General features: G+C 37.7%; 1 protein-coding gene across 1 annotated transcript; it reads right to left on the bottom strand.

Moving 5' to 3' along the window:
- Positions 1–6,693: 6,693 nt before the first annotated feature.
- On the bottom strand, positions 6,694–15,535 carry LOC135595173 (COP9 signalosome complex subunit 5-like). The gene is made up of 6 exons (XM_065085740.1): positions 14,915–15,535; positions 13,722–14,003; positions 13,494–13,641; positions 13,214–13,296; positions 7,111–7,191; positions 6,694–7,007 (listed from the first exon to the last, which is right to left on the bottom strand). The coding sequence occupies exons 1-6, from the start codon at positions 15,326–15,328 to the stop codon at positions 6,909–6,911; spliced, it is 1,107 nt and encodes a 368-aa protein (XP_064941812.1). The 5' UTR covers positions 15,329–15,535; the 3' UTR covers positions 6,694–6,908.
- Between the last annotated feature and the right edge of the window lie 3,403 nt (positions 15,536–18,938).

The raw sequence follows: 18,938 nt of genomic DNA, 5'->3' as shown, positions 1-18,938 counted from the left end.
CGGACGCTCTTTACTGAACTCAGATTGGGCCGACCACTAAGCCCGAAGAAATCACATCAAGGAGAGAGCTTTACCCAATCGCACCAAGCCCGAAGATATGACTTCCAAGAGAGGGGAAGCTCTATGACTGACCCCAACTATCCATGCATGAGAGTGGACTTCCCTAGATGGGAAGAAGGAGACCCGATTGGTTGGATCTCGCGCGCGGAGTGATATTTTCGGTACCACAAAACCGCAGATGCATCAATGGTGAAAATTACAGCTATATATCTTGAAGGGGATGCTATACAGTGGTTTGACTGGTTTGAACATTCTTATGGAGTCCTTTCATGGCGACAATTCAAAGAAGGACTACTGATACGCTTCAAACCAACCGATTACGAGAATATTGACGGACAACTAGCAAAGATCCGACAAACCTCCACCATTCAGGAGTACCAAACCAGGTTTGAAAAGTTATCTAATCAAACTCGTGATTGGTCTCAAAAACAGCTATTGAGGACCTTCATTGAGGGCTTGAAGCCGGAGATCCGAGGAGAAGTTAAAGCACGACAACCGTACACGCTTATGGCAGCCATCTCTTTCGCACGACATCAAGAGGAGCAATTGAACCATGAAGCTCGAAGGACTAGGGTCACTCCTCAACCAGCAATATTGAAGCACTCAGCCCCCCCTATTGTCGACCGAGTCCCTACACCAAAGAGGTTAACAAGAGAAGAGCTTCGGGAGCGATATGCGAAGGGGTTATGTTGGCATTGCGACGAGCTGTGGAGCCGTGAGTATCGCTGTAGTAAAGGGAGACTTCTTATGATTGAACCAATAGAAGAAGAGGTCATTGAACATCCAGAAGAGAGCCTTGAACATGAAGAAGAAGATGCAGAAGAAGAGCCACAACCGACTGAAGTTACGGTACATGCACTAGCCGGCTACTCAAACCCGCAAACGATGAAAGTTGGAGGCCCTCTCAAACAACAACCGATCACTGTTCTCATCGACACGGGCAGTACTAATAACTTTCTAAACAGTAAGGTTGCTGTCCAGATGGCTTTACCTATCGAGAATTGCAGCAGGTTTAACGTTAAGGTCGCCGATGGATGGATTTTGAATTGTGATCGTAGGCGCCCGCAAGAGAAACTATTGCTCCAGGACCAAGAGATAATTGCATATTTCTTCCTTCTCCCTCTTAACAATCATGAGGCCATGCTCAGAATTAAATGGTTGATGACATTAGGTGATATTTCTTGGAATTTTATGAAACTAATTATGAAATTTTACAGTAAGGAGAAACAGGTGACATTGCACGGGAAACGTGGGGGCGACATAACAACGATTTGCACACAACAAATGGAGAAGGTTTTGCATAAAGCATGCAGCGGCTTTTTGGTACAAGTTGAGCAGCAAACTAAGGGAGAGCCAACAGAATTTGAAGATCCAAATCTACTTCCTTTGCTTGCTGAATTTTCAAATATATTTGACGAACCGTGCAACCTACCTCTTACCCGTCGGCATGATCATTGTATAACGATTCTTTCAAGCAAATCTTCAGCAAATGCTCAGCCATATCAGTATCCACATCTCTAGAAGGATGAAATAGAAAGGATTATAAAAGAGATGCTCAAAATAGGAGTTATTCGGCCAAGTTGCAACCTCTACTCTTCAACGGTGCTACTTGTACGCAAGAAGGATGGAACAAGGCGAATATGTGTTGATTACCGAGCTCTCAATGGCATAACCATCAAGGACAAATACCTTATTCTAATAGTAGATGAATTGCTAGATGAAAGGGAGCACAAATCTTTACAAAGCTGGACCTTTGATCCGGGTATCATCAAATACGAGCGTGCGAAGAAGACATACCGAAAACCACCTTTTGAACACACAACAACCACTACGAATTTTTGCTTTCTTCAACAGAAGGTGGAATATCTTGGGCATATCATATCAGAGGAAGGTGTGGCAGTGGATCCCTTCAAAATTGGAGCAATGCAAAACTGGTCGACCCCGAGGAACATAAAATTGCTACATGGCTTTCTGGGTTTAACAGGCTACTACCGTAAGTTCGTGAAAAACTATGGAAAGATCAATGCACCACTTACTTTCTTATTGGAAAAAGATGTCTTCCAATGGTTGGATAGAGCCTCCGCTTCCTTCGACAAAATTAAGGCAGCCATGACGATGACGCCGGTGCTAACACTACCAGATTTCAACCAACCCTTCATTATTGAGGCCGACGCATCTGGAGTCAAAATTGGAGCCATTCTCATGCAAGATGGTCGACCACTCGCATACACTAGCAAGGCATTATCTCCCTCCCATCAAAATAAGTCAACATATGATAAGGAGATGCTCGCCATTGTGCGCGCAGCAACGAGGTGGAGACCCTACTTGATTGGTCGACGATTTCAAATTAAAACCGACCATAAAAGCCTCAAATACTTTTTGGAGCGAAAGATATCATCCCCTGAGCAGCAAAAATGGGTAACAAAACTTCTTGGATTTGATTATGAAATAACTTACAAAAAGGGGAAAGAGAATATTCTTGCAGATGAGCTTTCGCAGCTACCCGAGCAAGCTGAAGTTTCGATCGTTTGACTTCCAACCAGCGGCTTCCTTGAGGATATTAAGATGGAATGGCAGGAAGATTCAGAGACTAGTAAGATTATAAAAAATTTGGAGGAAGCACCAAGCTCCGTGGCTCATTATAATTGGGACTTCAAAAAAATTACACTATAAGGGACGCATTGTGCTTAAAAAAAATCTTCACGAGCAGATTTTGGACAAAATTATTCTATATGCAGGGTACTAAATTGAAAAGGAGTACGGCATATCACCCACAAATCGACGGCCAGAAAGAAGTTGTAAATAGGTACTTGGAGACAGCCCAAAGCCACCCGCCAAATATGACTATCCAAGGAGAACTCCAGACCCAGCCAAGTACCATTATTGATCGACGGATCGTGACTCGACGATGACGAAACACTACTAAAGTGCTAATACAGTGGGTGAACCTACCAACAGAAGATGCCACTTGGGAGAACTATGACGACTTGAAGATTAAATTCCCAAAATTCATGAATCGTCAGCCTCGAGAACAAGGCTGATTTGAAGAGGGACATTCATATAAAACCTACCTAAGCCGACCCCTATTAAAAAGGTGAAGAGGCCGGCTAGGGTTAGGAGGTTGTTTCTTAGAGAAGAATTAGGAGTTATAAAGGAATAGGAGTCTTGAGTAGAAGTCCTATTAGGAGTTGGTTAGAAGTAGGAGTCCTATTAGGAGTTAGGGTTTAGAAACCCTATAAATAGCCTTGTATTCCTCCTCTTTTGATAAGCAATAGATGAATCTTTTCTGCAGCCTTTGAGCAGCAACTTGGAGGGAGGAACCCCTATAAAGTTCCAAGGAGACCGATCCCCTAAAGAGATCAACCCCAAGTTTAGAATCTGCAAGGGTTCTAACATGCACCTAACACTATAAGCAAGACCATAAGGCAAGACATTTGCAAGCAAGAAAGCATGTAGATCATATGATCATGTCTCTTACTCTAGAAACAATCATGGAGTCTCAGAAAGGTTGCTCTTTTAATTGAAACTGCATTTTTCACACAAAGATGATGCTGCATACATTAAAGTAGGTATGTAATTTCGAATAATACCGTCCGGTATGGGCAGTACGTACCGGTCCGTCGGTTGAGCGGTACACGGATCGCCCGTTACCGGACGAAACGGAATATATATATATATATATATATATATATATATATATATATATATAAGGCGACGTCGTCTTTTTCGACGACATCACCTTTTATAAGAATATTTATAAATAAATAAATAAATATATATATATATATATATATATATATATATATATATATATATATATATATATAAACGAGATGACGTCACCCCGCGTGAGAGAAGGAAAAGGCGACGACGTTGCTTTTTATAAAAATATTTTATATATAAATATATATAATCTTTTATATATATATATATATAATTTTTTTATATAAATATATATTTATTAATTTATATATATATAAACGAGGCGACATCGCCTTTTATAAAAAATATATATATAAATATATTTAAATGATGCGACATAACCAAATTATATATATATATATATATATATACCGCTCGGTATATAGTGTCGTACCGTATCAAGCGAACGTTGAAACTCCAGTACGGTACGATATTTCAATCCTTGCATTAAACCATCTCAAACCACACAATGATGGGAGCCTCATGCATTGGACCACCTAATATAAAAAAAGTCCCACAAAATTGTTATAAGAAACACCATTAACGCATCCAGAAAATCCCAACCTGAATTGACTGATCCAAAACAGGCTCAGCCTGAATTATCATTCAACTGGACTTGAAACCATCATTAATGATCATGGCCTTCAACTCAACTAGGATATATTAATCCATACCATCCATGAGAAACATTTTCTACTCTGAGACCGTATTAGCATTACAGGTAAATATGGTGCACCCTCAACAAACTTTTTTGTATCCAACAGAGTGTTATAATCTAGTTCAAGCCTTTCAAAGTTCATGGCCATTCACCAAAGAAGGTGAGAAATACAGAGGAGAGAGTTCAAGAGAAGAGTAGCAGACATTAAGGGATTTTGCCTCCCTCACAAGAGCTTGTCACTGTTCAGGGACCTTATCATCCCTGTACTTAGCTGATGAGTTCTCCCACTGATCTTTTCTTTCTTTACCTATCCCTCCATCCACACTTGCCCATGGACTTCATCCCCTCATCCTCTTTCAAGACCCATAACCACAGGTTCCTTTGCAAGGAAGCACAGTATAGAAGCTGACTAGCAAATGGCCTCATTTAGACTTAAGGCCACCTTAATAGGGTAGTGCTTTTAAACATCAATTAAAATTCCAGACACCACAAAAGTGTAGACTCCACCCTTATTTTGGTACTGTTTTAACAGTTGCTGATCAATAGTAAGAGACTAGGCATTAACCAATACTAACTTTCTTGAATCTACAAGTTCCATCAGAGACTTCTTTAATATCCCAGGCTTCAATTCATGAACTCCTTTCTCCATACTATAGTAGAAGAGAATGTAAATAAAGATCCCATTTGATGATTTGGTCCTTATCTAAACTAAATTCCTTGAATATAGAAGCTTCAGCATTCTTATGCCCCAGCTTACAATCATCAATTAAACCAAGTTCCTTGAATATAGAAGCTTCATCATTCTTATGCACTAAGCTTACAGTCCTTTGTTAATTTTTTTCTTCATTCTATATATTCCATCACAGGATAAAAGATTGTGTTCGAAGATAACTCTGTAAGGTAACAAAAAAATTCAACGTTCAGAAATTTTAAAAATCACCGGAATTGCATACACTCGCATCAATTGTCACAATACAAGTCCAAATTAAAACTAATAACCAGAGAAAAACCTCACAAATCCATCGATCTAAAATAATAGTGGTCTACAGACTCTAATACTAAAAATAACAACACGGGGCGATTACCAGTTCCTTCCAAGAACCTCCTCCGCGCGATACCCCGTGAACTCCTCGAACCCGCGATTGACAAAGATGATGGGTTGATCGAGCTCGAGCGCATCGGTGATCACCAGACCGCATGAGGCCGCCGACCTAAGCATTCCCTCCACAGCGAATGAGAACACCCCGCCGCCGCCATCGCTCAGCAAGAAGCCTTCCTCCTCCTTCCCGCTACTCGGGGCCTCCAGTTCGCCATCCCACTCCATCCGCGCTCTCCGATGCGGAAGCCTTTTCACCCCATTCTCGGTGGCGATGGGAGCGGCAGGGACAACGAGAGAACGACAGGGACTCGAAGAGATGAATCGCGTCTACCTCGCTATCCCCTTCGCTGGTCGAGGGTTTTGACGGGTTAGGCGATCGGCGAGCTATCTGAACGAGGTCTCTGATCGAAGGCAGACAGGTTGGCCACAGACCACCGATCCAAAAACCCAAGTGGCTAGGAGGCAGTGCTGAGAGCCCGACCAACTCATCATGATCTTTGTACGGCGACGGCCGATCTGCCGTCGATCACGACTCTATAGATCAACGGTCAGATTTAAGGGTATGGTCTAAGGTCGCTCCATCGGAGCCTTTAGCGGTAGTATTTATGTGCACTATCCCACTTATCTAGGGCGATTTTGTTAGAAAATATTTATATTTTAAGAATTTTTAAAAAGATTTGTTTTTTAAAATAATATCTTTAATTTTAAAAAATATAAAATATCTTTAAAATATTTTATTATTTTTTTCATCTATTTTTTTACCAAATTTTAACTGTTACGGTATTTTTATTTGATTCGTTTATCATGATTTTTAATAACATTTATAGTATTTCTTTCATCAAATTTTTATCCATTTTTTATCTATTTACATCATTTTCAATACTTTCAAATAGACCTGTTTTTGTTATGATGATCAAAACATTGTAATAGATAAAAAAAAATTAAAAAAACAATTTAAATATGTTTTTAAATTAAAAATACTATTTAAAAAAATAAAATGAGACACCGATTAAGAAATACTCAAAATGTAAATATTTTCTAAAAAAATCACCCACTTATCTAAACCAAACTTTAAATGTATTAGCTTAATATACATAACACATTCTATCTCCCTCAAATTTAACAACCAGATTAACTCCACAGCAATTCATTCAAAATGGTTATAAGCAAGATATTAACAAGGAAGTAGCTGAGGTTTTTTCATTGCTAAATTTCCTAACAATGACAGACAAGAAACATAAACTGTGCTGGCAATTAAAGGCAACTGTTGTGAAAATTTTAGTACGAAAATACAAAGCCAAACAAAGATGTATATAACTGTCTCAGATCACCAGAATGTTTCAGGTGTAAGATATTGCAAGAAGAGCTCATTAACTTATATATGCTTCTTCAAGATTCAACCATGGGTTCTGGTCCAGATGAATCGGTGAGGCTCGGGTGTATACAGCTTGTATGATGAACAGAATTAAACAGAATGTCCTTGATAACCTATATGGATGCACGGGAAACAAAGGCACAAACCAGGTTTGATTAGATGCTGATGTAAGTCAATGGAGGCAGCAGCAGTATGAGAAACTGGGTGTTTGGTTACCTGAGACATGAGACCATGCACCTGCTCAACTGTGATTTTGGAGCTATCACGTGTTATCTTGGCCAGCTGAGATTCCTCTGGCTGCACATACATGAAACCATCAAAACACAGATAATTAAGATCACTCTGATACGTTGCATATGTATGTATACTCAGCTTCATAGTTTAAACGATAGTAATGCTATAGGGGAACTTTCAACCAGTGGGAAGAAAAAGCATTGGTCATAGTCAAGAAAATTACATGAAACTGCTACTTATCATTAATGAGCTGATTAAACAATGAAAGAAACTAGCATCAACCAGAAACAACTGAGAAAACAACACAATGACCTTAAAGCATGATAAAGTATAACACGAGATATGCCATGTTTTGTTTGACTGCGACAATATTCTATCATGAAACACTTCAAAGATAAAGGCACGATGACATGTTCTGACAATCAAAAATATTAACAAGACTTGAAGCAGCTCAAAGTAACATATCATCAACCAGTGCCCTCATAGGAATTCAAACCAGATGGCCAGATGGAAGGATTTATAGATTTTGCAGCTGACCAACTTCAATCAATCTATTCCACTTAATTTTGTTTATTGATCTCCTTCAAGATGACAAAACATGTTCGCTCATTCTTAAGCAAAAAGTGAATAACCAACCCTTGATGACTATAGCTTTTATGAAGCAATGCATGCTTAACATACTTTTGCAGCTTTAGTTTGCAGTGAAGGTGATGCGTGAGTAGTAACTCATATACTTTTGTACATGATTATTAAAGAAGCTCTATTTGGGTACTCGGAAAGTGTTTAGGACCAAGCATGTGTTATCTCATTTTCCAACAGAGATTTATCTATATCAAGTAAAATTTACCTAACATTAATGGATCACAGTGTAATTATATCAGGCAACTGTATGATATCCCAAACTGCTTGTGAGCCTTGGAATGTTAAGCATTTTTTGTGTAAGAATATCAGGCTGCCACAAAAGGTCGCAAACTACTTGTGACCCTTGTAACATTAACCACCATTTGTATCCTTTCAGAATAAAACATTAAAGCCTATTTTGCAATTCATGGTCATACCATCAGTAGGTTAGGTATACTTATGCATTAGGTGCCATTTCATTTGCTGCTAGAAACAAAATCAGAAATGATAAATCACTTAACTTGTAATCAGAACAATCAAATTCTTAACATGTTTAGTTCATGCACTCCAATATCAGAATCAGAACTTAGAATCAGAAAGTCCAATTCCTTTTGCATGTTTGATTGATGACCTATGAAATCATAATCAAAATTCAAGTAGGATACCATAATTAGTTATATACTTCATATTATTTTACTCCTATTCTATGTCATCCTCCTTTATTATTTATTTAGTATTTTACATGATAGATTTTTATGTTATTTGGTACTTATATATTATTACATTATATTGCTTATTATTATTCTATGTTTATATTTTTTATATTTATACTATTTAATCTTTCATATACTGTACAAGTGTACATCTTTTCCATTTTTAAAGTTGTTTACGTTATATTATTTCATACATATATTATTCTTATTATTTTATTCTTATTTTTATGATATTTTACAATGATGTCATGTCAGTTTTATATTAGTTTAAGCATATATTATTTATGCCTGAAAGAAGACGAGATATGGAGAATCTTGATGCCAGTCAAGTATAATTTTAAATCATAATAGATTTCCAAGGAAGATTTCAGAATCAAATCTTGTGTTCCAAGGTGTGATTGGTTCCCAGTTTCTATCAGAAACGACAATTGGATGAAGACAATATTCGAGTAGAAATAAAAATTGGTTGCATTTATGTTTGGTTTGGCATGGAAACTGAATCAAAATGACTAGTTGTTCCATTATATCTGTAAGGGGTTCTAAAAGATAACCAAGAAAGACAGCTAGCAGGGAACCCTGATCGAAGTCATTCAACAGATCTACTGTGATGGCAGCTTAGAATAGATCTACTGCATTGTTGTGTGCAACTAAGTAATGAAGGAAAGGGCCCTTGCCAACCGTTCCTCGAAAAGGGGCAAGACAAGTCAAGGCTAAGTGATGGAATGGAAAAGGACATTTTCTCTTCCTTTAAGGCACGGAGAAGCAAGAGTACATGGAGGCACAAAATGCCATGACATATCCTAGAATTGTAACAATTCTTAGAAAAATGCCATAAGAAGATCCTGGTAATAGGAAAACCCATTCCTTTTAACGTGGAATACAATTAAGAAGTTTTCCATTCAAAACTCAACAAATAGAAATCATACATACCAAATCCTAGCCCTTTTTTCATCCTTAAAAGTTGGAATTGGGATTGGAATGAGTATGGACAACATTAATAATCTGATCTAATTTCCATAAGGGAATCAAATTCCTTAATAATCAGAAATCTCAATCTGGTACCCTTCATAGGAATCGCTAATGACTCCAGATGCATGTATCGGAATTATCTCTAATTGTTCTTCTTTCTCTCATTTCCGTCACTTTTTCTATGGCCGCTCTCTTGCCCCTCCTCCATTGCTTATAAATATGATCTCCCCCAAGCTATGGTGAAAATGGAGGCGATGAATGATGGCAAGATACTTCATCTCATACCATAGAACGGTCGTCTCTCCATCACAAACTCGATAGATCCATCATCTCCAATCAAAGTACACAACAAACCTCTTTCTTGGTTCCCTTTTAAAACTCTTTTTTTCTCTTCTTATTTCAATTGTTTTCTTCAAACCACATCATTGATTTGCAAGGTTGAATTGAAGAGTGCTCTATACATCTTCCGTCAGAATCCTATTTTATACCTTATCTATTGTTTTTCCAATTTCTGCATACCGGAGTACCACATATTCGAAATGAAAATAACCAGTCATTCCGATTTTGTTCCAACATCAAACTAAACATAATATTGGAAATTAAAATTCCATTCCTGACCATGTTGCGTCCATTTAAAATTCCAATTCTATTTCCAATTTGTGAACAACATACACCATAAGGGTAATCTTATTTTGTTCCATAATCAGAATGGAGCAAGATTTACCTAATCAACAATTCCCATTCTCATTGATTGTCCATTTTCCATGTATTGCAATGAACCCTAACTGGATTCAACTAAAAAGCTATTATTTAGATTCCCAACATCATGAAATAAAGGGATTGGTGATAGTAAGAGAAACCATTAGAAAACGCAATGATATCTTATGTTAAGTTGGTTGACTAATACAGCCATTAAGATCCATAAAATTGGACACTGAACTTCCATAAAATCAATCCATTCCTTACTCTTGGAGGTGGTATAAATAACTGACAAGAGGTGCTCTAATCCAAGCCAATGTAACTTCTCATTATATAAACTTCAAGTTCTCAGAACAAGTTAATCTTACACTACAAAATTGTCTGATAACTTGGTTGTAAATTATTTTGGGTAGCTAGTGTTTCATGAACACATTCAGATCTGGACTCATCTGAATTTTCAGTGAGCAAAGAGGGAAAGTGAGACAAGAAATGCATCATATATGAACCACAGTTATCTTTAAGGTTATGCAAAATGAAGCATTAAAAGTCCATCAAAACTAGAAACCATAAAGGTTAAGTAAGCAACCTAGTTGATAATTAAAATAGAACCTGACACATTACCGCATGTTTAATATGTGGATATATTTCTAATACAAACTCAGGAGATTGCACTGTTGATCAGGTAACATTTCTAATACCACTTATTTTGTCCTACATCTTACCCCAGTTTATCTCCTCATATATGTGTTCCGAGATATATAAATATTATTGTCATTTTGTTTGTAAACCTAAAAGCAGCCAATGGACATTCAGTTTTCATGTATGTCGTCGTCAAAACTATATGGTGAGGTAAGAAATACCCACAAAAGCAGAAGGTGAGAGAAAAAAAAGATGGAAATGATGATGGTTGTGGATAGGAAAGAGAGAGAACAGTGATTTAAAAAGCGCTAGATACCAAAAGGCACCAAAGTCCCAAAATGCCCAAGGCACTAGGCACTCGCCTGAGCGAAGCGAGACACTCTAAAATATTAAAATATAAAATTTAATATATAATATAATTGATAAATATAATTATATAATTGAATTGTTTTGTACACTTACCATTTATCCTGAAACCCTAATAATAATTTTAAATAAACAAAGATTAGCAATGTTAAAATCTAAATAATATATTATCAATCTAGTAAATAGAGGTTACTTTGTACAGTAGTCAACAATCTACTGCTAACAGTATATTATTTACTGTTAACAATAATTAGAGGGGAGAAAAAAACTATTAACAGTAGCAAAGGGGGATAAAAGTGTCACCGACAGTGGAAAGTGGGGAAGGAGAAGGCAACGATGATGAAGGAAGCTGTGGACGACAACAGCAGCGATGAAGGATTCAGTTTAAGACAGTCACGGCAGCGAAGGAAGCTGCGAGCGACAGCAACGGCAGCGGTGGAAGCTGCGGATAGCAGCAATGGTGACGACGAAAGCTCCAAAGGGCGTCCGTCGATGGCGGAGGAACCTGCAATCCTCTCCCTCGACGATGGAAGGAACTAACTACAAATGGAGCGACGACAAAAGGAAGTTATAGGCTCTTGCTAGGCCATTGAACTCGTTCATCGACGACATAGGAAGGCTTGGTCCGTTGCATCTGCGGTGGAGGCAACGGAAGAAAGCGTCGCTGGCAAAGGCAGAAGCAACGCTAAGGTTGGCTTGAGGTCGCGCAAGCGTGCAAGGGTTGCTTTTGCAGGTAAGAAATCAATTAGTTGGTTCAATCAAACCAACTAACCAATGTTGAACCGAACCAGACTTAAAAGTCTAGTTCGGTTGCTTTATTTAAATCTGGCGCTCGCTCAAGGCGCCCGGTGCTTGGGTTCAGGCAAGCACCCAGGCGGCGCCTCATTGAAGCATGCCACTCAATCCACCCACGAGGCGCTTGGGCCTAGCCTCGCCTCGCACAAGTGCCCGAGCGCCTATTTAAATCACAAAGAGAGAGAGAGAGAGAGAGAGAGAGAGAGAAGAGAAGAGAGAAAGATAATTAGGTTTCGGCATAGCAGAGCAATAGAGCTATAACCCTTCATTGAGAATCTTAACCTATATATGCCATGCATATTAAATATAGGTCTGCTTAAATAAGAGTAAAATATTGTTATTCTCTCCACTAATGAATTTCCTTGGAGAATATAGTAGATATAACAACAAACATAGAGAACCGATTAAGCAACTACACTAACATACATAATGCAGTTAAATGAAATATGCACATGAAGTACTTGGCTATTTCCACTTTAAGATACATGTGAACAACTCGAAGGATGCACATAAGAGCAAGGATGTGAACAAAGGAGCAAGGATATAGTTTGTAGTTCACTGATATAGAGTAAAATCTCCCATTTGAGTGCCAAAGAACCTAACTATGTCAAGTTGAATATTCAATATCCAAGACTTCCTTGTCTATCATTTTGATTCATGAAAGAGAAATATCACATGCTAAATAACTGAGAGATTGACTAAATTATGCTTTGTAGTTTGTACCAAGGTTCCTAATTTGGTTGGGCCTAGTATATACCTAGCAATATGTACCGACCCGAGCATGAACTGTGTTAAGGACCATTTAAGTCTGGTTCAAGACAATATATTTTAATTAAACCTGCCCTATCTCTCTCTTGATCATCCGACCCCCAAGCCCCTTAGGGCTCACCACCTGCTCGCCCATTGCCATCGGCCCACCGATTGCACACTGTCATTGGCCCACCCATCTTTTGTGGCACTGGTACTTCTCCTCCCTCCAATACCATGGCATGTACTGGCATACCATGTGACAATAAGCCATACTAATCCGACCATAAACACGTATGAATCCAGTACATGAGATTTAGATCCATGCTTTGCACCCTTTACATTGCATAACTCTTCTATTCCAGCTCATCATACAAATATTTACCACAGTAGTCTAAATTATAATTCATATGATGCAAATAATTCAATATTCATCACAATCATGAAACACAGTATATCAATATAACCAACATGTGTATTCAAATGAAGCATAACTTGGAAAGGCCCAACGACGAACAGACACAAAAAACACTGACCTCCTTTTTTCTTTGTGAAGGCAAAAGAAAAGATCCCAAACGTGTGTGAGCCAGTTGATTTTCTGCCTGCTCCAGCTTTTCAGCTGCCATAAAGTTCTAGTTCATCTCATAAGAAAAAATGTACGGCAAAGAGAAGCCAACATTGCAGTATTGTAAAAAAGAGAACATGGCACAATGTGGCACTTATGATAGACTTCTAAAACAACTGCTCACACACCTTTTGAATTTTCTATTTATAAACAACATATAGTTATCTGTATAAATAAAAAGCATAACTTACCCAAATCTGAAATTTGCCCAGCAACATAATCTCGATTACCTAGGAGAGGTGAAGAAGACAATGTATTTACCCAGTACTTATTCCACAGCAAATCCAAGAGGTGGGAATCCAGAGCAGACTTGAAATAAGTAATATCTAATGCATAATACTGTACCAAAACAAAGAGTAAAAATAAACAAACATATATGTGCAAAAGAAAAGAAATTCTTGTACATTAACATTCTTTACCTGTTTGCAGTGAACACCAAAATCTTCAATCTTGTTAAGTGGGATAGTTTGATACTCTGACACTGGCTCATCAGGGGGTTTGTATCCTTGAGGATATGTCCTGAATGCACCAATTTCCACTTTCCCAGCCGATACAGTTCTTGTAGGATCAATTACTACAGCCAAAAATGGTTCTTGAAATTGCTGATTGAGCATTTGTGTTGACACATCAATGCCCGACAACCAGCATCCATAACCAGGATGTGAGTGGTACCAACCCACTACATTCTCCAACCTTCCAGCCTAATTTTTCACATAAAAAACTATAGTTAGCATAAAGTATTTCACAATTATTACTAAAACATGGTTTTAAGCATGACCTTTTAGAGCTGTCTTATTATAAGAGATGAGATCTGATCATGATTTGTAAAATGAGGAAAAAAAATGAAAAATGTTTCCAGGCCTTTGACATTATTAAGTAACAGTAGATCTGTTTGACAACAAGGTTAAATCAAACTCTTAAAATTGATCAGTAGGTTTCTTTCCCATTGCACAAATAACACAAGCACGCTTCTATGTTGATGAAAAAATGTAAAGAATGGAATCTGCAATAAGCTATTCTTTACTAATGAGGTCATGGCAAATGATACTTTTAATGAGAACAAGAGCTACAACAAGAACAAGTGTTAAGATTTGGCTCAATGGAGGAAAAAGTAACAACAAGACACATCATCTCAACATCTGAACTAAGTTCTAGAAACATAAGAAACAAAAAAGCAAACAAAATTACCATGAAGTCCAGGGTAATCGCGCATATGGTTGAAAGAGACTTGAACCACAATGATCTACATCCTCAGCAAATAAAATAAAGCTAATCAATTATCCTCTACTGTTTAAAGCAAAATTCTAGAACCCTTCTTTTCACTAGCAACTGCATAAAGAATCAGAAAATTTTACTCTTCACAACAGGAGGAACCCCAACATAAATTCACACTACACCAGCGAAACAAAAAAGAAAATGAGAAAATTTAGGTGCATTTAACATAACTACACAGGATTAAAGCGGGTGTTATGCAGCTATTAACTTTAAATTCCAGAAAATCAAGTCTCCAGTTCATAGGGAATACTCGTTGCACATGCCAGTTAAATGGCTCATCGTGATACTAAAAGCAGTGTGTTAGGTTTCTTCCCGATAGAAGATGAGGGCATATCACCTGCTTGTTGGTCTGGGCGTACTCAACCATGTACTCGTAGGCGTCGGCCTGCGCATTAACGCGGGTCTCGGTGCCCTCGACGGGAAGAGCGAAGGCGTCCATGACGATGATGGTATCGCCATCGGTCTTCCCCTGCATCAGGCCCATCACCTCAATGGTGCCGCCGGAGCGAGCGTGCACCACCATTTTCAGCAGCGCAAGCGCCGAGATCTTCACCCGACGGAAGTAGTTAGGGTCCTGCGTCCACGGCTTCTCCTGCTGGAACTTGGCCAGCACCGCCTCATCGTAGTAGTAGATCGCGTCCGCATCAGACCCGCCTGACCCGTTACCGCCGCTGCCGCCGTCCACAGACACGATGTTGTTCTCCAGCTCCCACGTCTGCCGCGCTAACGCCGACGACAACGAGGAGTCCATATCCCCCCACACGTCTCCGATCCCTCTCCGCTCTCTTCTTCGTCGAGGCTGGAGCCGGACCAACGGGACTAGCGCTATGGAAACCCTAATAGGATTGCGAGAACGTCTTTCAAATCGCTTTCGACTTGTAGCAAAGATATAGTTTCGGATCGGCCGATTCGCCCAATCCTCCTTTATTGGCTTCAGACCCAATTGGATCTAATTGTGAACAAAATTGTCAATTTTTAATGTGGCACAAAATGGTCAATTATACCAAAATCTACATAGGACTAAATACATATGCTTTGACTTAAATTGACTTATTTGGATTGTTAGTTCCTGATGATTTGTTGCATGGTTCAGTTTTATTTAAACTAGATTCAAAATTCCTATTTAAGATTTATGAAATACAAGGGTCCCAAGTAATAATAAATTATTATTAATTTAGTTTTAGGATTAGCATAACTTTAATATTTTTTATTGATCATAATGATATAATTTTCTAAATTTATAATATTCAGTAGATATTTCTCTTCGATCCATAAGAGTTTAAAAAAAAAAAAAACGGAGTTGAATTATATGTACCAACATCAACTAAACAATTAGAAGCCATTTAAATAAAAATAAATACATAAAAAATAGGTTAAACATGGAGAATCTAGTAATTTTCACTCTTTTTTTCATTCTATTCTAATCTATAATTTCATGATAGTATTTGTTAGATCATGTGGTCTTACTTAATTAGACAAGATATATTATAATTATAATTAGATTTTAATTAGATTTATCGATTAATAGATAGAAAATCTAACTATGGTATGACTCTTTATTAAGGATGACCTAGTAAGGACTCCCCTAATTATTTGTCTTAGATCATTTATTCTTGTCTATAAATAAACAGGATCTTTTAGGAACTATATATAGAAAAGAGATTACAAATATACTCTTATATCCTCTTAATCTTTGTTTAATTACTTATAGTAATCTTATAAAGCATAGAAAGAGAATAGAAATCGAGTATGGTTCTCCTTATAAATTGGTACCATTGCTTCCTTCGGGTGTGTTTGTAAATCAGAAGACAAGTATTCTGAATAACATCGAGAGATATATATTCTAAATTTAATCTATTGTTATTTGATTTCTGGCATTAAAGTTTTTTCGTATAGTAGCATGATTACAATATATATGTTTATAATTAGTATCAAAACTTATTTTGAAATCAAGTACACTAGATTATAAAAGCATTATATCTATTTTAAGTTTATCCCATTCGCCTTAGTCACTTACTTACAAGCAAATGAAGATTTCTTTACCCACATGAATTAAATCACGGATAGAAGATTGTCACCTTATCTTAGTCAATAGGCTATAATGGTAACTTGCCATAGACGATGGCACTATTGAAGGTTACAGTCTACTTTGATCATTGGCCCTATTATGAGCAAAGGCTATGCGAGTAGCAATGCTACATAAAGCGACTACATATACTATGATGGCACTACATTCATTGGCTTTATTTAGGGCAGTGGCAAAGGAGGCAATAGCCCTATTAGGGAGGTTATTGTTGTCGACGATTATTGTTGTCAGCGACAATATAGCAAGGGGCAACGATTACAAGGTTGCAATGGTGGAACCCGATTGTGTGCTTGCTCGTGACTATAGTTGATGGTATTGGTCGAAGGTTGGCTGGCAGTAGATGGTGATGCTACAACACTTGCGAATGTGTTCATCGGAAAGGAACACATTATAGTTGCGACATTGGTAGCGAGATCATTGGCCCGATGAGGGGTCGCACGACAGTCATGCATAACGAACAAGCCGCGATAAGGAACTAGCCACATAGGTATACGTGGATCACATTTGGCTATGGTTGGGTTGTTAGGGGTCACTATAGGAGAGGAAGGTAGGATTGTCCTCAACTGGAGATGACACTACGATATATAGGTTGTGTGACAATGGCGATCAGTGCCATTATGAGCGGCGATCACTGTAATTGGTAGCGGCTGCCTTAGGCGATGTCACTATTGTGTGCTATGACATCATGATGGAGAAGGGCATCGCTAGTGGCATTGCAACAAGTGCTACCCATGGGGATGATAGTTGTGTTGGAGGAGCTACGCAAGTCGGTCGAGGCATCGTTGGATATCGCAATTGATTAAAGATGTGACAGACTCAGACAAAGGCGGTTGTAGGAAACGAGTTACCGAATTGATGAAAGACTAACTTTGGATCATGGTCGGTGGTGTAACGGTGGAAGTGGAAGTAAGTCGTGGTGAGAATGGTTTTGAAGAGAAGGAAAGGCCATGGGGTTCTTGTGATATTGACCTAAATGTCAACAAATCTAATTTTGACTCTTTTGATCAGACCTAATTGGTCAAAGTGTTATTTTGACCTTCCCCTTTTTTATTTTGACTCAATTTGATCAAAATTGATTCTGACCTAGTTTAAATTGAGCCCCAATTATGACCTAGTACCTTAGTCAATCCTATGCTTTTGACAATTTTGATTACAACTTGACTAGATTTTGACTGTAGCCTAATTTAGACCTAATTTAGTCAAATTTAAGTTTTTGATATATTTTGACCTTGGTCAAGTTTTATTTGACTAAATCTTAATTTTGACTAATTTTTGGTCAATTCTGATTTTGACTAACCTAATTGGGTTAATTTTTGGCCCAAATCTATGAGCTTAATTTGGAAAGCCCAATTTTGAGCTTGCTCAATTAAATATGACTAATTAGCCTAATTTATGATTTCATACAGAATTTTTAAAAATATAAATTATGGATTCATTTTATAGTTTTCTCATATGAAATATTAGTAAATTCTTTTATTTGCTTGTGGTACTTAAATTTTAATTATTACTTTTGTATATTTATGTAGTTATTTATATGCATATTTAAAAAATTATGATATAATATTTATTTTTTAACATAGAGAAATGATTTTTTTATCATGATTATAGTCAAAATATGAATTTTTTTACCGATTAATGTATAATAATTATTATAGTTAATATTATTGAATCTCATATTTTGATAATAAATCAATTGGTAAATTATTGATCTAATCCATATGTTGAGATAAGTGTTGCAGGAAAGCATAAAAGCAATATGTTGGGCCGGAGTTAAATATCGAACGATACGTCGAAGATTCGGACTATGTGCCGGTGGTTCATTGGAAGCTCACCAAGAGTTCGTCAGGAGCTCGCCGAGAGTTCGACAGGAGTTCGCTGAGAGTTCGTCGGGAGTTCTCCAAGAGTTCGCCGAGAAGTTCAGCGGAAGTTCACCAAGAAGTTCGCCGGAAGAACAATTTGTTAGGAAGGGGTGAATTAGTGTAGTAGTAAAAATATCAATTCTAAAAATATTTTGTACGTTGAAAATTAATCTCGGAAGATGTTAACTTGGAAGCGTAAGAGAGCATAATGAAAGTAATAAGAAGGCAGTTTGCAGTTAAAGTAAATTGCTCAAAAGAAATGCATACCAGATTTTTATAGTGGTTCGATCATCGTGACCAACATCCACTCCCGATTCCTCTTCCATCGAGGCCATCGGTATCCATTAATAATCTTCTTTCAATGGGCAAAGACCAACTATCCTTTTACGCCTCTCTTCTCATTTTTACAGGTTTAG

The sequence above is a fragment of the Musa acuminata genome, chromosome BXJ1-10 (assembly GCF_036884655.1).
Source record: "Musa acuminata AAA Group cultivar baxijiao chromosome BXJ1-10, Cavendish_Baxijiao_AAA, whole genome shotgun sequence".
NCBI lineage: Eukaryota > Viridiplantae > Streptophyta > Magnoliopsida > Zingiberales > Musaceae > Musa > Musa acuminata.
This window is presented reverse-complemented; position numbering and strand designations above follow the sequence as displayed.

Coding starts and splice junctions, on each gene's coding strand:
- LOC135595173 (XM_065085740.1), bottom strand. CDS start 15,328: ATGGACTCCTCGTTGTCGTCGGCGTTAGCGCGGCAGACGTGGGAGCTG. Junction 13,297..13,493: donor TGGGCAAATTTCAGATTTGG/GTAAGTTATGCT, acceptor ACTTTATGGCAG/CTGAAAAGCTGGAGCAGGCA. Junction 7,192..13,213: donor CTTCACAAAGAAAAAAGGAG/GTCAGTGTTTTT, acceptor ATGTATGTGCAG/CCAGAGGAATCTCAGCTGGC.